This window comes from Chionomys nivalis, chromosome 1, assembly GCF_950005125.1.
Source record: "Chionomys nivalis chromosome 1, mChiNiv1.1, whole genome shotgun sequence".
NCBI classification, from domain to species: Eukaryota; Metazoa; Chordata; class Mammalia; order Rodentia; family Cricetidae; genus Chionomys; species Chionomys nivalis.
Window position 1 is genome coordinate 165,108,895 of NC_080086.1, and position 13,952 is coordinate 165,122,846.

Here is a 13,952-nt window from a genome sequence, read left to right on the forward strand (position 1 = left end):
ATGGATAAATGTAACTTTTTAAAATTCAAAACTATATACAGAAGACAATGAGCATCTTCTGTCCATCTTCTACAAACATAGAAGCCTGAACTAGGGAGGGAAGGGAGGAAGAGAACCCTGGGAAGAAACGTGACCAATAGGTGTTGTTCTCTATGCCTCTCCTCTGCAGGTCTACCCTACTCAGATGCGCGCTCTGGGGATGGGAACCAGCGGTTCCCTGTGCCGCATTGGAGCGATGGTCGCGCCATTTATATCCCAGGTACCCAGAAGCGTATTCAGGGACACTGAACCTGAGTGGGTGGGCAACAGGGACCCCAGAAAGGGTATAACAAGGGTTTCTACTTTATTTGGGGCATGAATATTTAACAGCCTATAGACTTTGATTTAGAGTTAAACTTTTTGCCGGGCTTGTCAGCCAAGATGGACTATGGGAAAACACGAGAGTACCGGGATTCGGGTGGGGTGGGGATGGGGTGAGGAGTTGGGGGTAGAACAGTATGGCAGAGCCTACACACGGGGAGGTGGGGCTGGCCCAAAGTCTGGAACAGGTTGGGACCTGGGGGACTTGGCACCATGTGACAAGAAACGGAGAACCCAGGCTAATGCGGTGGCCCACAGGGTCATGGAGGGGTCTACTGTTTGTCCTCTGCTCTGGTCATTCTTTTGGCCACAGCAGAACTCTGCCTTGCTCTTCCTGCTATAGAAATAGGAAATGGGCCTTGGGTCCTGTAGTGCCTCATCGGCTGTGGGAACCTAGGAGGAAACCAGGCCCTGTCCGGTCTTTCTGGGGCCTGAGATCACCTCCCCACCCCAGCCCTACCACCCCCACACCCACCATGCAGGCTCTATTTGCTCCCTGTGTATGGGGCGTTCTCAAAAGTCCTAAACATGACTTTGTCATTGCCCTAGAGTTGGTTGGTCTATGTCTGAATCACATGATCAGGGGTCAGCGCTTCAAACAGTTCCATCTGAGGGCAGGGAAGGGGGCACTACCCAGGGAAACCAGTCATATGGGCGAAGTAGACTCTTCCCATCTTTTAACAGAAGGATTTTTGTGGCTACAAAGGGTTTTTGTTATTTGTTTGATTTTTGTTTTTGTTTTCAAAACAGGGCTTCTCTGTATAGCCCTGGATGCCCTGGAAGTTGCTTTGTAGACCGTGCTGGCCTCGAACTCACAGAGATCTGCCTATCTCTGTCTCCCGAGTGCTGGTGTTAAACACGTGTGCCACCAACTGCCCAGCAATATGAGTTTTTAAAAACTCTCTTGAAAGTGTTTCTTGTCTTAAAAATGATGCTACTTTTGTCTTGAATTGTTGCTTTTTAAAATTCCTTTATGCTGGGCAGTGGTAGGAGGCAGGTGGGTTTCTCTGAGTTCAAGGCCATCCTGGTCTACAGAGTGAGTTCTAGGATAGGCTCCAGAACTACACAGGAAAACCCTGTCTTGTAAAATCCAAAAAAAAAAAAAAAAAAAAAAAAAAAAAATCCACCTATTTCATCCGTCTCAGAGAAGAGTCTATCAGGGAAAAAGGGAAGTAAAACACCGACCCTGTACCTTGTAAGCAGACAGAGGCTAGGTTTCTCTCCCCAGCACTGTGGGGATGGAGTCTCTGGGTTCTTAGTTCCCTGTGCCTATTCTCCCTAGGGACATGGGACTATTATGTGACAGGCCATATTGCTTCTAGGGGCCTTGGCAATGATCAGAAAAGATCACAATTTGGGCCGAGTCCTGAGGGTTCTGTTCTGCTTGACATCCTGGGCACAAAGTGGCTCCTAACTCTGCATGGCTTAGCTCATCCTTCCAGTGCCTCCCACGTTCTAAAACAGAGGAATAAGAGCACATTTGCATAGGTTTGTTCGGAGGATGAGACCATTTCAATGCAAAGCATCGAGACACACTCATGACACAGCATTTGAGAGACATTATATAATGATGCTAATCAAGGCCAAATGCTACTCAGATAAATACGTCTTGTTAAGAAAATACTTTTGTGACCACTGATGCATCCTTTAATGTTAAAGCAAATAGTGGCTGCAAAGGTTGAATAGACTAGACAAGATGAGCTCTGAGCGTGGAGGCTCAGGAGATAGTACTCTTACTGCCCGGAACACCATCTGTAATGGCCACACAGATACCAGTGTCAGCTTCCCAAGACAGATCTGTTGGCAGAGAAGCATGAAGACCACTGCTTCTCTTGGTTTCTTTTCCTGTGCCCTGAAAGCACACATCTGTTTCCATCTCTAGATGCATGCTTCACTGTCTTTGTACGGGAGTGATTTTCATGGCGAGGAAATACTTTAATTCTCCTCATGCTATAGAGCCCCAACAACTTGCACGCTTCTGGGTTTGGGTACTGGAACTAGCTTCGACTACCTTGTGTTTATTATTTTTATTTTTATTTTTTGCCTTTAATGAACTATGATGGGGGAGGGAATGAGGAGAAGGAGGGGACACGAAAATAAGAGAAACAAAAGCACTTTAAATCGAGCCCAGTGCAATGAGCCACACTATTCAGTGTGTGTGCTTTGCTCCCTTAACCAGTTTGAATCAGGAGAAATCAAATCTGGGAAGCTTCATGCCCACTCCTACAGTATTGCCTAGTTTCTCACAGAGTGAGCTGTTTGAAGGCTTTCCTTGGTGATAACTCTTTGGTGATAGCTGTCGATCTTAGTGCTTATCAAGATTACTAGGGTAGCATTATGATGTAGACATTCCTGGACTCTACCCAGAGATGCAGATGTAGAGATGAAGACCCACTACCTGCACTTGTAAGAACCCACAGCAAGGTCTGAGTCAGCTGCTCTGTGAGCCGTCCTGAGAGAGGCTGTCCCCTCCACGGGGAGGGTGCTGATTAGGAGCTGCTTTGCCTTTCACCCAGTTCTTTCTCTTCTGATTTCTTACAACTGGAATGCGTTAAAGTGAGAACTTTAAAGGACTAGAGGCATAGTCCTGTTTAGAATGCTTGCTGTTCTTTGGAGTTCAGACCTAACATCCATATCAGGTGGCTGACAACTGTCTGTAACCACAGCTATGTGATACCTGATGCCCTCTTTTGGACACCACTGGTACTGCACATATAAAGTACCCCCTGGCCCCCACACATGCACACACACATAAAATAAAGGTATTTTAAAAGTAAACCCCATATACATTAGTAATATGTTTACATAATCTAAAGACTAATGTTATAAAGTTTAATTCAAATGAATCTTTTTTTTTTTTCAAGACAAGGTTTCTCTGTGGAACAGCTCTGGCTGTCCTGGAATTCACTCTGTACACCAGGCTGGTCTTGAACTCACAGATACACCTGCCTCTGCCTCCCAAGTGCTGGGATTAAAGGCATGCACCACCACCACCACTACTGGCCTGTTTTGTTTAAATGCATTATTTAAATAAAATGTTTTGAGGTATCTAGTTGTTAAGAAATGAACTTAAATAAAAATAAAATCTGGGTGTATATAGTCCAAGCAAACAAAAAAGGAGACTTTTGCTACAGAATTATTAAAGGCTTACCACAGTGCAGAAGAGATCAGTACAAGGCTTCTGTGGAGCTAGTTCAGGGACTATTCTTCTTTATTCCGGGACGCATTAGGGGTCAGGTGTCTGGGTATTCATGCACTTATAAAATGCACCATAGACTGAGGAGCTAGGGGTGGAGTTCAGATGGAGGGAGTCTGCCTAGCAAGCCAAGAAGGCCTGTATTCCAGGCCCTGCAAACCCAGCACTTTGGGAGGCAGAGGCAGGAGGATCAGAAGTTCAAGGTCATCCTCACCTACCTAGTAAATTTGGTGCCATTGTGGGTTACATGAGACCCTGACTCAAATACAAAAAGAAAAAACATCACAGACTGAGTAGCCTGTAAATAACAGAAATTTCTAGCAGTTCTGTGGACTGGAAGTTCAAAATCAGGAGCCTGTATGTTTGGGTTCTGGTGAGGGCCCTCTGCCTAGCCAGCACATGGTCACCTTCTCATTGTATCTTCACTTGTGGAAGGCCTGGTGTGGTCTGTTTTATAAGGGTGCAAATCCCAATGAAAGGTCTCTGCCCTTACAACCTAATTACCTCCCAAAGGACCCACCTCCAAATAGAACAGGCTCACATCTGAGATGGGGATTTCAACATAGGAATTTTGAAGGGGCATAAAGACCTACATGGTCAATGACACTAGAAGTACCTTGGTACAGCAATGTATAATATGTTGGTCCTGTCTATGAATGGGCAGTGAAGTCCCTATAGCGCATGAATGACCTTCATCCAAGTTGGTGGGACAGCCTGAGGTGTTGAACAGCTGGGCAAAATAGAAAGTTATGTTAGAGCAACGAGGACTGCCCCCTGGTGGATGAAGCTAAACATGGCCTCACATCAAGTGAGTATTATGCAAATAAATGGAGGCATGTGTGCACACATCACACACACGTGTCACACACATCACATACATCATACACACATGCATTGCATCACACACATATCACATCACAGACACATCACACACACATGTACCATACACACATGCATTACACACATCACACACATGCATCATATACATCACACACGTGTCACACACGCATCACACGCATCACATACACAAACATCATACATATATGCATCACATTGCACACACACGTATCACACCCATCACAGACACATGCATTACATACATCACATACAATGTATCACACGCATGCATCATACATGCGTGTATTACACACATCACACATGTGCATCACACACATCATATACACGTGCATTACACACATCACATATACATGCATTACACACATCACATACACATGTATCATGCACACATGTATTACACATATCACATACATCATACATACATTCATCGCACACACGTATCACACACATCACAGACACAAGCATCATATGCATCACACACACATACATCATACACACATGCATTACACACATCACACACACACATGCATCACTCACCCGCAAAAAGCGCTTCACAAAGGGAAGTCCATGGGAGAGTTCACTCATAATCCCAGTGAAACATAGACCTTTTCCTTGTCTTTGTTCCGCTCCCTTTGTCGCCAGTGGCATAGCAGTCTCTCATTCCGCTCTGACTCCATTGCCCCTCTAAGCTAGTACAGCTCTCAGGTAGCCGTCTGAAATATCTCTTCTTTCTTAAGCAGCTCTCTGCTAGTTCTGTTGAACAACAGCCAACCAGAACAATAGTCCCCCATTGTAGAGGGTTTTTTTGTAGAGGTATTATATGGCTCAGCAGTTAGAACAGTGAAAAGAACTCTAGTAGCTAGTCTTTATAAGATTGTTACTCTATTAGCATGTTAGTATATGCAGAATTACATTATCCCAATTAAATGTTCAGGTAACAGGTTTTAGTTTTACTTTTTAGATTAAAATATTGACGTTATACAGTTTTCTTGTTGTTTTGGGGTTTTCTTTGTTTTGTGGAAAGTCTTCCTATGAACCCCTGGGTGGCCCGGAACTCATTATTTAGAAAAGAAATGCCAGGCGGTGGTGGCGCACGCTTTTAATCCCAGCACTCGGGAGGCAGAGGCAGGCGGATCTCTGTGGGTTCGAGGCCAGCCTGGTCTACAAGAGCTAGTTCCAGGACAGGCTCCAAAGCTACAGAGAAACCCTGTCTCGAAAAACCGAAAAAAAAAAAAAAAAAAAAAAAAAAGAAAAGAAATGGTATCACTTTGGAGATGTCTTTTAACTTTATTTTTTAACATCCTTTAAAAATATTTTTGAAAAACTTTGAGAACTTTCTACATGAGTACTTTATTGACATCATCTCCTCCCTTTCTTTTGCTCCAACTTTTTCCACGCCCACCCCTCTCTCCCTCCCTCCCTCCCTCCCTCCCTCCCTCCCTCTCAAATTTGTGATCTCGCTCTCTCTTCTTTTTTAGTTTTTTGAGACAGAGTTTCTCTGTGTAGCTCTGGCTGTCCTGGAACTCACTCTGTAGACCGGGCTGGCCTTGAGCTCAGAGATTTGCCTCTTCTGCCTCCTGAGTGCTGGGATTAAAGGTGTGCACCACCAGTGCCTGGAAAATGTGCTCGCTCACACTCTCTGTCTCTGTCTCTCTCTCTCTCTCCTAGTCTACTGAGTCTATTTAGTGTTGCTCATATATGTATGTGTTTGGGCTGACTGCTTAGGACCGGATAACCTACCAGCAGACCTGTACTTAGGGAAGACTGTTTCTCCCTCATCAGCTCTGACTTGCCTGTAGCTGTTCATCTAGGGGTGGGGCCTTGTCAGATGTCCCCCATCTACACTGGCATATCTGTTTTGTTGAAATTTCATGGCTACAGCTCCCTGTCACCCAGAAAGACACTATCTTACAGCGGACATCCTAGTCGTCTGGATCTTACTCTTTCTGCTTCATCTTCTGCAACACCCCCCGAGCCGTAGGTGTAGGGATTGTAGTACATCCTTGCAGCTGGGCAGCCCATGGTCAGCTGTCCTTTGCTTTTTGATCAATTGTCAATTTATGTAATAGTTTCCTTCTGAGGCAAAATGAAGCTTCTTTGATTGAGGGGGGGGCTGAGAGCTACATTTATTTGGGGCTATAAGGATAAATATTTAGAAAACAGAAAATGTATTGGTTTAGGAAAAATGGTAGTAGCAGGTTCTTCTTTAGGGATACTTACCAGCTACAGGTAGTTGACTAGGTTTACAGTACCAGGTTTAAATGCTCTCCTACTGAACAAGTCCTAGGCCCTATTAGACAGTTGTTGGTTATCCCTAAGATAGAAATGCCACTGATGCACCACTGGGAATACCTTGCCATGCCGGTGATTGCTGTAGTTCTTCCGTTTTATAACTGGCTAGGACTATTGGTTGTTTTTTTCGCTTGGCAGATTTCATAGCCAACTGAGATCTAGTCCTTTGGAAGGAGGCTTCTGGGGCAATTCTGCCTCGATTCCTCCAAGTCCTGTGTCCAAAATGTGTGGTATCTTCAACAGCAGGCATTACTGGTAACCAAGGGCTCTCTCTCTCTCTCTCTCTCTCTCTCTCTCTCTCTCTCTCTCTCTCTATATATATATATATATATATATATATATATATATATATTACTTTAGCAATTTCTTTGACTCCCCTGGTCAGCAACTCAAAAGGAGGCTTGCCATACTTGGTATTGGGCTTCTGTTAGATGGTCTATGGCTCTCGGGGTGGGGCATCACCCCAAGTGTTATACCTCCTCCTTTCTCTATCCTATCTATATGTGTGTATGTGCTTAAGAAAACATACACCAATATAATATGCCATATGACTTTTCAAACAGTGTTATGTATCCCTCTTTCCTCCTTCCCAGTCTACACTGGCCTCCTCCCTTCCGGTCAAATCCCCACTCTGCCATCTCCCCTGCCTAGCACCTGTGTCTTTTAGCCCTTCTTTTAGAGCTCCTTCTCTTACCCCACACGGCCCCTTCCTGGTGTCTGGGTGACTCCTGGTTATATACTCAGATCTAGAAACTTGCAGTATTTGTCTTTCTGGGTCTGAGTTGCTATAATAATCTTTTGAGACAGGGTCTCTCTGTGTAGCCCTGGCTGTTCTAGAGCTCCCTGTGTAGACCAGGCTGACCTTGAACTCAGAGATCTGACGCCTCTACCTCCTGAGTGCTGGGACTGATGTCTGGCTTAATGTTTTCAAATTCCATCCATATACCTGCAAATTTCATGGTTTTTGTTTTGTTTTGTTTTGTTTTGAGACAGGGTTTTTCTGTAGCTTTGGAGCCTGACTTAGAACTAGCTCTTGTAGACCAGGCTGGCCTCAAATTCACAGAGATCTGCCCGACTCTGCCTCCCAAGTGCTGGGATTAAAGGTGTACATCACCACCTGGCATGATTTTTTTAACAGTTGAACAGTATTCCATTCGCTTTCAAGATCCATTCATCGGCAGGAGGACATTTAGGCTTCTCCTATTTCTTAGCTACTGAATAACTTGGCGTTGGACACCTATCTGTGGGGTAGGCCAAGGGGTGGCTGGACCATATGGTAGATCTGTTTTAGCATTTTGAGAATTCTCCACACTGATGTCCAATTTCACTAACAGTGAATGAGGGTTCCCTTCCCTATATCCTCTCCAACGTTTGTTGTCGGTTGTCATATTGATTTTAGCTGTTCTGACTGCATTGAGATAAGATCTTAAAACAGCTCTGATTGGCATTTCCCTAATTGCTAAAGATGTTGAACACCTTTTGAGATATTTCTTAGTCATTTACTTATTTTTTTCTTTTGTTTTTTTTGAGACAGGGTTTCTCTGTATAGCTTTGGAGCCTGTCCTGGAACTAGCTCTTGTATACCAGGCTGGCATTGAACTCACAGAGATCCGCCTACCTCTGCCTCCTGAGTGCTGGGATTAAAGGTGTGTGCCACCACTGCCCAGCCATTTACTTATTCTTTTGAGAATTCTCTGTTCAGATCTGTAGCCCATTTTTAAATTGGTATTTCTTTTAAAATTTACTTATTTTTGTCTTTTTGTTTGTTTTGCCAAGGACCAAACCCAAGGCCTTGTGCTTACTAGGCAAGTGCTCTACCTCTGAGCTAAATCCCCAACCCCTATTTTTATTATGTTTAAGTATGTGTAAGTGTGTGTAGGGGGTTGTATGTGCACATGGGAATCCACAGGCCAGAGGCTATGGGTTCCCTAGAGCTGGAGTAGGTTGTACATCATTTGATGTAGGTGCTGGGAGCTTTAAGAACAGCAAGTTAACCACCAAGCCATCTCTCCAGCCCAATTGTTTCTTGATTCTTTGTTGCTGTTTTAGTTCTTTCTATATTCTGGATATTGGTCTTCTCTCCGATATGAAGCTGGCAAATGTTCTCTCCCACTCTGTGGGCTTCCCCTTCACTTGTATCCTTTGCTGTACAGAAGCTTTTTAGTTTGATGAGGTTCCACTGTCAGTCGTCAGTATGAATTCCTGAACTGATGGCGCCCTTTTCAGGAAGTCCCTCCTACACTCACATCTTGTATTGCCTCTGCTTTCTGCCAGCAGTTCCAGTGTTCCAGGCTTGCCTTGAGGTCTTTGATCCATCTGGGATTCATTTTTGTGTTGGGTGATAAACATGGGTTCAGTTTTATCCTTCTACATGGGGACATGATGTTTTCCCAGCACCATTTGTTGACGATGCTGTCTTTTATCCAGCATATATTTCAGGCGTTTTTGTCGAGTATCAGATGGCTCTGGTTACATGTGCTCCTGTTTGGGTCTCCTGTTTTGTTCCACTGATCTATATGTCTGCTTTTGTACTAATACTACGCTGCTTCATTAACGCAGCTCTGTAATAAAGCTTGAAGTCTGGTAATCCCTTGGGTATTCGTCTTTTTGCTCAGGATTGCTTTGGCTGTTTGGGGTCATTTGTGGTTTGAAATGAATTTTAGGATTTTTTTTTTTTGTTTCTGTGGGGAATATCATGCAGATTTAGATTGAGATTGCATTGAATCTATAAATTGCTTTTGGTAAAATGGTAATTTTTACAATATTAGTTCTACTAACCCATGAATAAGGGAGGCCCTTCCATTTTCTAGTGTTTTCTAGGTTCCTAGATTTAAAAACAATTGGTTATTATGAATGAGAGTATTGTTTTTCTGTTGGCATAGCAGCCACACCTGAATCTATGTATTTTCTTTCTTTCTTTCTTTCTTTCTTTCTTTCTTTCTTTCTTTCTTTCTTTCTTTCTTTCTTTCTTTCCTTCCTTCCTTCCTTCCTTCCTTCCTTCCTTCCTTCCTTCCTTCCTTCCTTCCTTCCTTCCTTCCTTCCTTCCTTCTTCCTTCCTCTCTTTCTTTCTCCCCTGCCCCGTCTCTTTTGCTCTGTTTACCTAAAAGACTCAGGAATCAGATGTTGAGGTGAAAATCTGCTAGATCAGAGAAGCCAAGGAACAACCAACTGATCTTTTTTGGCAGAAGACCAAGTAAGAGAAATGTCTCTCCATTCATTCCAAACCAAAAAGACTTGTGATACAAGCCCCTCCCTACTCCTTCCTGTGCATCTATGTGTATTCCTGGCTCCTCCATCCTCTCTGTGGCTAATTCCTATCAACTGTCACTGGCTCCGCCTCTGATCCAAGGTTAATTTTATTAACACAGTCTTGGAGTTTCATAGTGCGATCAAATATCCTACAACAAGAGAGTGTCCATGATCTCTTTCTCAGCATGTTTGTAATTGATATATAGAAAAACTATTGATTTTTGATTTTGTGTCCTGCAACTATGCTAGAATTAGTAACCATTAATAGTTTTCTGGTGGAATTTTTGGAATCTGTTATGTATAATATCAAATCATCTGCAAAAAGGGATAACTTGACTTTCCCTGCCTGTATCCCTTTAATTTCCTTCTCCTTATTGCTCCAGTTAGTGCTTCAAGCACGTATCAAAAAGGCAAAAAGATAGTGAACAGGCTTGTCTCATGCCTGATTTCAATGGAATTGCTTTGAGTTTTTCTTCCATTTAAAAGGATGATGTTGTTGTCATAGATAAGTCTTATCATGTTGAGGTATATTCCTTCCAGTCCTTCTCTATCTAGGACTTTTATCATGAAAGCATATAGGATTTTGTCAAAGGCTTTTTTCTTTGTCAAGGCACTTATTGAAGTGATTGTGATTTTTGTCTTTGATCCCATTTATATGATTTATTACACTTGCTGATTTGTTGAGCCGTCCCTGTATCTCTGCAGTAAAGCCAACTTGATCATGGTGCATGATCTTTTTAATATATACCTGTATTTGGTTTGCAAGTATTTGGCTGAGGATTTTTACATGGCTGTTTATTGGGGACTATTGGCCTGTAATTTTTCTTTTTTGTTGCTCCTTTATCTGCTTTTGGTAATGAAGTGATACTGGATTTAGAGTTTAGGAATGTTCCTTCCCTCCCTTCCTTCCTTTCTCTCTCGAATAGTTTAGGAAAAATAGGCTGTAGATATTTGAAAGTCTAGAAGAATTCTGCTGTAAATTCCTGTGGCCCTGGATTTTTTTTTAACTGGAAGGCTTTTTATTACTTTTCCAACCTCATTTGCTATGGGTCTGTTTTTATTGATCGCTTCTTTAACTTTGAGAGTTTAGATTAATTTATACATTTATCCATTTCAGATTTTGTAATTTAATGGACTACAGGTTTTAAAGTATTTCTTTGTAACATTCTGATTTTACCTGTGTGTGCTGTAATGTTTCCCTGTTCATTGCTGATCTTGCTAATTTGTGTCATCTCTTTACTTTTGGTTAGTTGGCCAAGTGTCTGTCAATCTTGTTTGTTTTCAAAGAACCAGCTCTTAGGTTTGCTGATCTTTGTGTTGTTTTCTTCATTTCTATTTCTGCTCTGATTCTGTTATTCATTACTGTCTACTAGATTTGTTGCTTTTCTAAATTTTTTTTTTTTCAAGATAGGGTTTCTCTGTAGCTTTGGAGCCTGTTCTGGAACTCTCTCTGTAGACCAGGCTGGACTTGAACTCACAAGAGATTCACCTGCCTCTGCCTCCTAAGAGCTGTGATTAATGGTGTGTGCCATCACTGCCTGGCTGCTTTTCCAAATTCTTGAGTTGCATCATTTATCTATTTGTGCTATATTATTATTATTATTATCATCATCATTATTATTATTATCATTATCAGACTGGGTTTCTCTGTGACTTTGGAGCCAGTCCTGGAACTAGCTCTTGTAGAACTCACAGAAATCTGCCTGCTGCTAGGCTTCCTTGAGCCTCCTTATTCCTCATGGAAAGGAGAGTGTGCTATCTGCCCATTCTGCAGCTCCATGGTGCAGGACAATCAGATGTGATAAGGAGTCGTGTCAAAGCAGGAACTCAGTTTATTACTGTGAGCATCTGCTTATAAAGGTTAAGAGACACTCTGTCATGTAAGGGTATCTTCAGCCAATGAGAGGCAACCAAACCCTCCTCTGGCTGGAGGGGCCTCTACCTAGTTTTTGCTGTCTCATCCTCATTCAAACTTGAGCCAGGTTTTCTCTGTCCTACAGGGCTCTGAACTTGAGCCAGGCTTTTTTTCTGTTCTATAGGCTTCAAGGTACAGGCCCTGAGATAATTTTGGCCCAACAGCCTGCCTCTGCCTCCCCAGTGCTGGGATTAAAGGCGTGCACCACCACTACCCAACTGTGCCCTTAGTTTTTTTTAATGTAGGTGCTTAGAGCTATAAATTTCCCTTGAGATGGCTTTTAATGTATCCCAGGGGGATTGCTAGGTTGTGTTTTTATTTTTATTTAATTCTAGGAAAAATTTAAATGGCTTTCTTGATTTCCTTTCTGGCCCATCCATCGTTCAGTAAAGTGTGGTTTAATGTTCATGAGTTTATATAATTACTGGGGATTTGTCTTCTGTTGATTTTAAGCTTTATTGCATTGTGGTCAGACAGGATGCATAGAATTATTTCAATTCTTCTAAAATGGTCAAGAATTTTTTTTGTGTTCCCAAGATGTGTTCTATTTTAGAGTCACTTTCACGGACTGAGTAGAATGTATATTCTTTGGTATTTGGGTGGAATATTCTGTACATATGTTAGGTTCATTTGATGTATTAGGTATTTTAATTTTGATGTATATTTATCTCTTGTATTAAAAATGATTTATAAAAATCACCCACTATTACCGAGTTGAAATTTATCTGTGCCTTTAAGTCTCTCTCTCTCTTTTTTTTTTTTTTTTTTTTTTTTGGTTTTTTGAGACAGGGTTTCTCTGTGGTTTTGGAGCCTGTCCTGGCACTAGCTCTTGTAGACCAGGCTGGTCTCGAACTCACAGAGATCCGCCTGCCTCTGCCTCCCAAGTGCTGGGATTAAAGGCGTGCGCCACCACCGCCCGGCGCCTTTAAGTCTCATATGTTAGGATTGTAATGTATTCTTGGCTAATTGTTCACTTGATTAGAAGGATGTGTTCTTCTTTATCTTTCTGATTAATTTTAACTTGAAGTCTGTTTTGTTGACTATTAGAATATCTTTCGACATTTGTTTATTTCCTGGTCACATTTGCTTGGAATACTTTCTTCTACCTGTTCACTTTAAGGTTGTGGCTGTCATCGAAGCTAAGATGATGAGTTTCTTATGGATAACAGGAAAATGGAAATTGTTTTATTTTACTTTGGTTTTTCCAGACAGGGTTTCTCTATGTATCTGCCCTGGAACTTGCATTGTAGACCAGGTAGCCTCAAACTCACAGAGATCTGCCTGCTTCTGCCTCCCAAATGCTGGAATCAAAGGTGTGTACCACCACTGCCCAGCTGAAGATGGACTTCTTAATCCATTCAACTATTTTGTGCCTTTTGATTGTTGAGGGCATTAATATTTAAAGATGATTGAAAAGCATGTGTTGATTGCTGTCTTTTATATTTTTTTCTGTTTGTGTTTTTATAGTTTTTTGATTACGCTTATTCCTCTACAGTCTGAAGTATTGTGTAGGGTGGGTTAGGTAGACATAATTCTTTGAACTTTTTTGTATCATGAAAGTTTTTCTTTAAAACTTAGTATAGATGGTTTTGATAGGTATAGTAATCTAGGTTGGCATGCATGGTCTTTTAGAAATTAAAGTACATAACTCTAGGCTCTTTTGGCCCTTAAATTTTCCACTGAGAGATCAGCTACTATTCTTATGGGTTTTCCTTTATATGTAACTTGTGATTTTTCTATTGTAGTTTTCAAAACCCTCTCATTGTTCTGTATATCTAATGTTTTGATCATAACACACCATGGGGAGTTTTTCTGGTCCGGTGTGGTGTTCAGTGTGTTTTTGTATCTATTATACATATGCTATTTCTTGATTTGGAGGAAATTCTTCATTTTGTTGATGACCCAGTTTATGCCATTGATCTTCATCTATGTCTATAAATCAAAGATTTGTTTTTTAAAATGGTTTCTCATAATTCCTGCATGTTTCTCTCATGTATTTTAAACATTTCTTCCCATATTCTTTGCTTTTGTGGTGCAATTCCTCCAATTTATTTTCACATCCTGATATTCTATCTTCTACTT

At 41.8% G+C, this 13,952-nt stretch overlaps 1 protein-coding gene across 1 annotated transcript in view; it reads left to right on the forward strand.

Annotated features, from left to right (window-relative positions):
• Svopl (SVOP like) overlaps positions 1-13,952 on the forward strand; it is a 51,715-nt gene that overhangs the window by 28,704 nt on the left and 9,059 nt on the right. Inside the window, exon 13 of the mRNA XM_057794277.1 lies at positions 170-259. Coding sequence (XP_057650260.1) covers positions 170-259 — 90 coding nt within the window. The remainder of the gene's footprint in view (positions 1-169; positions 260-13,952) is intronic.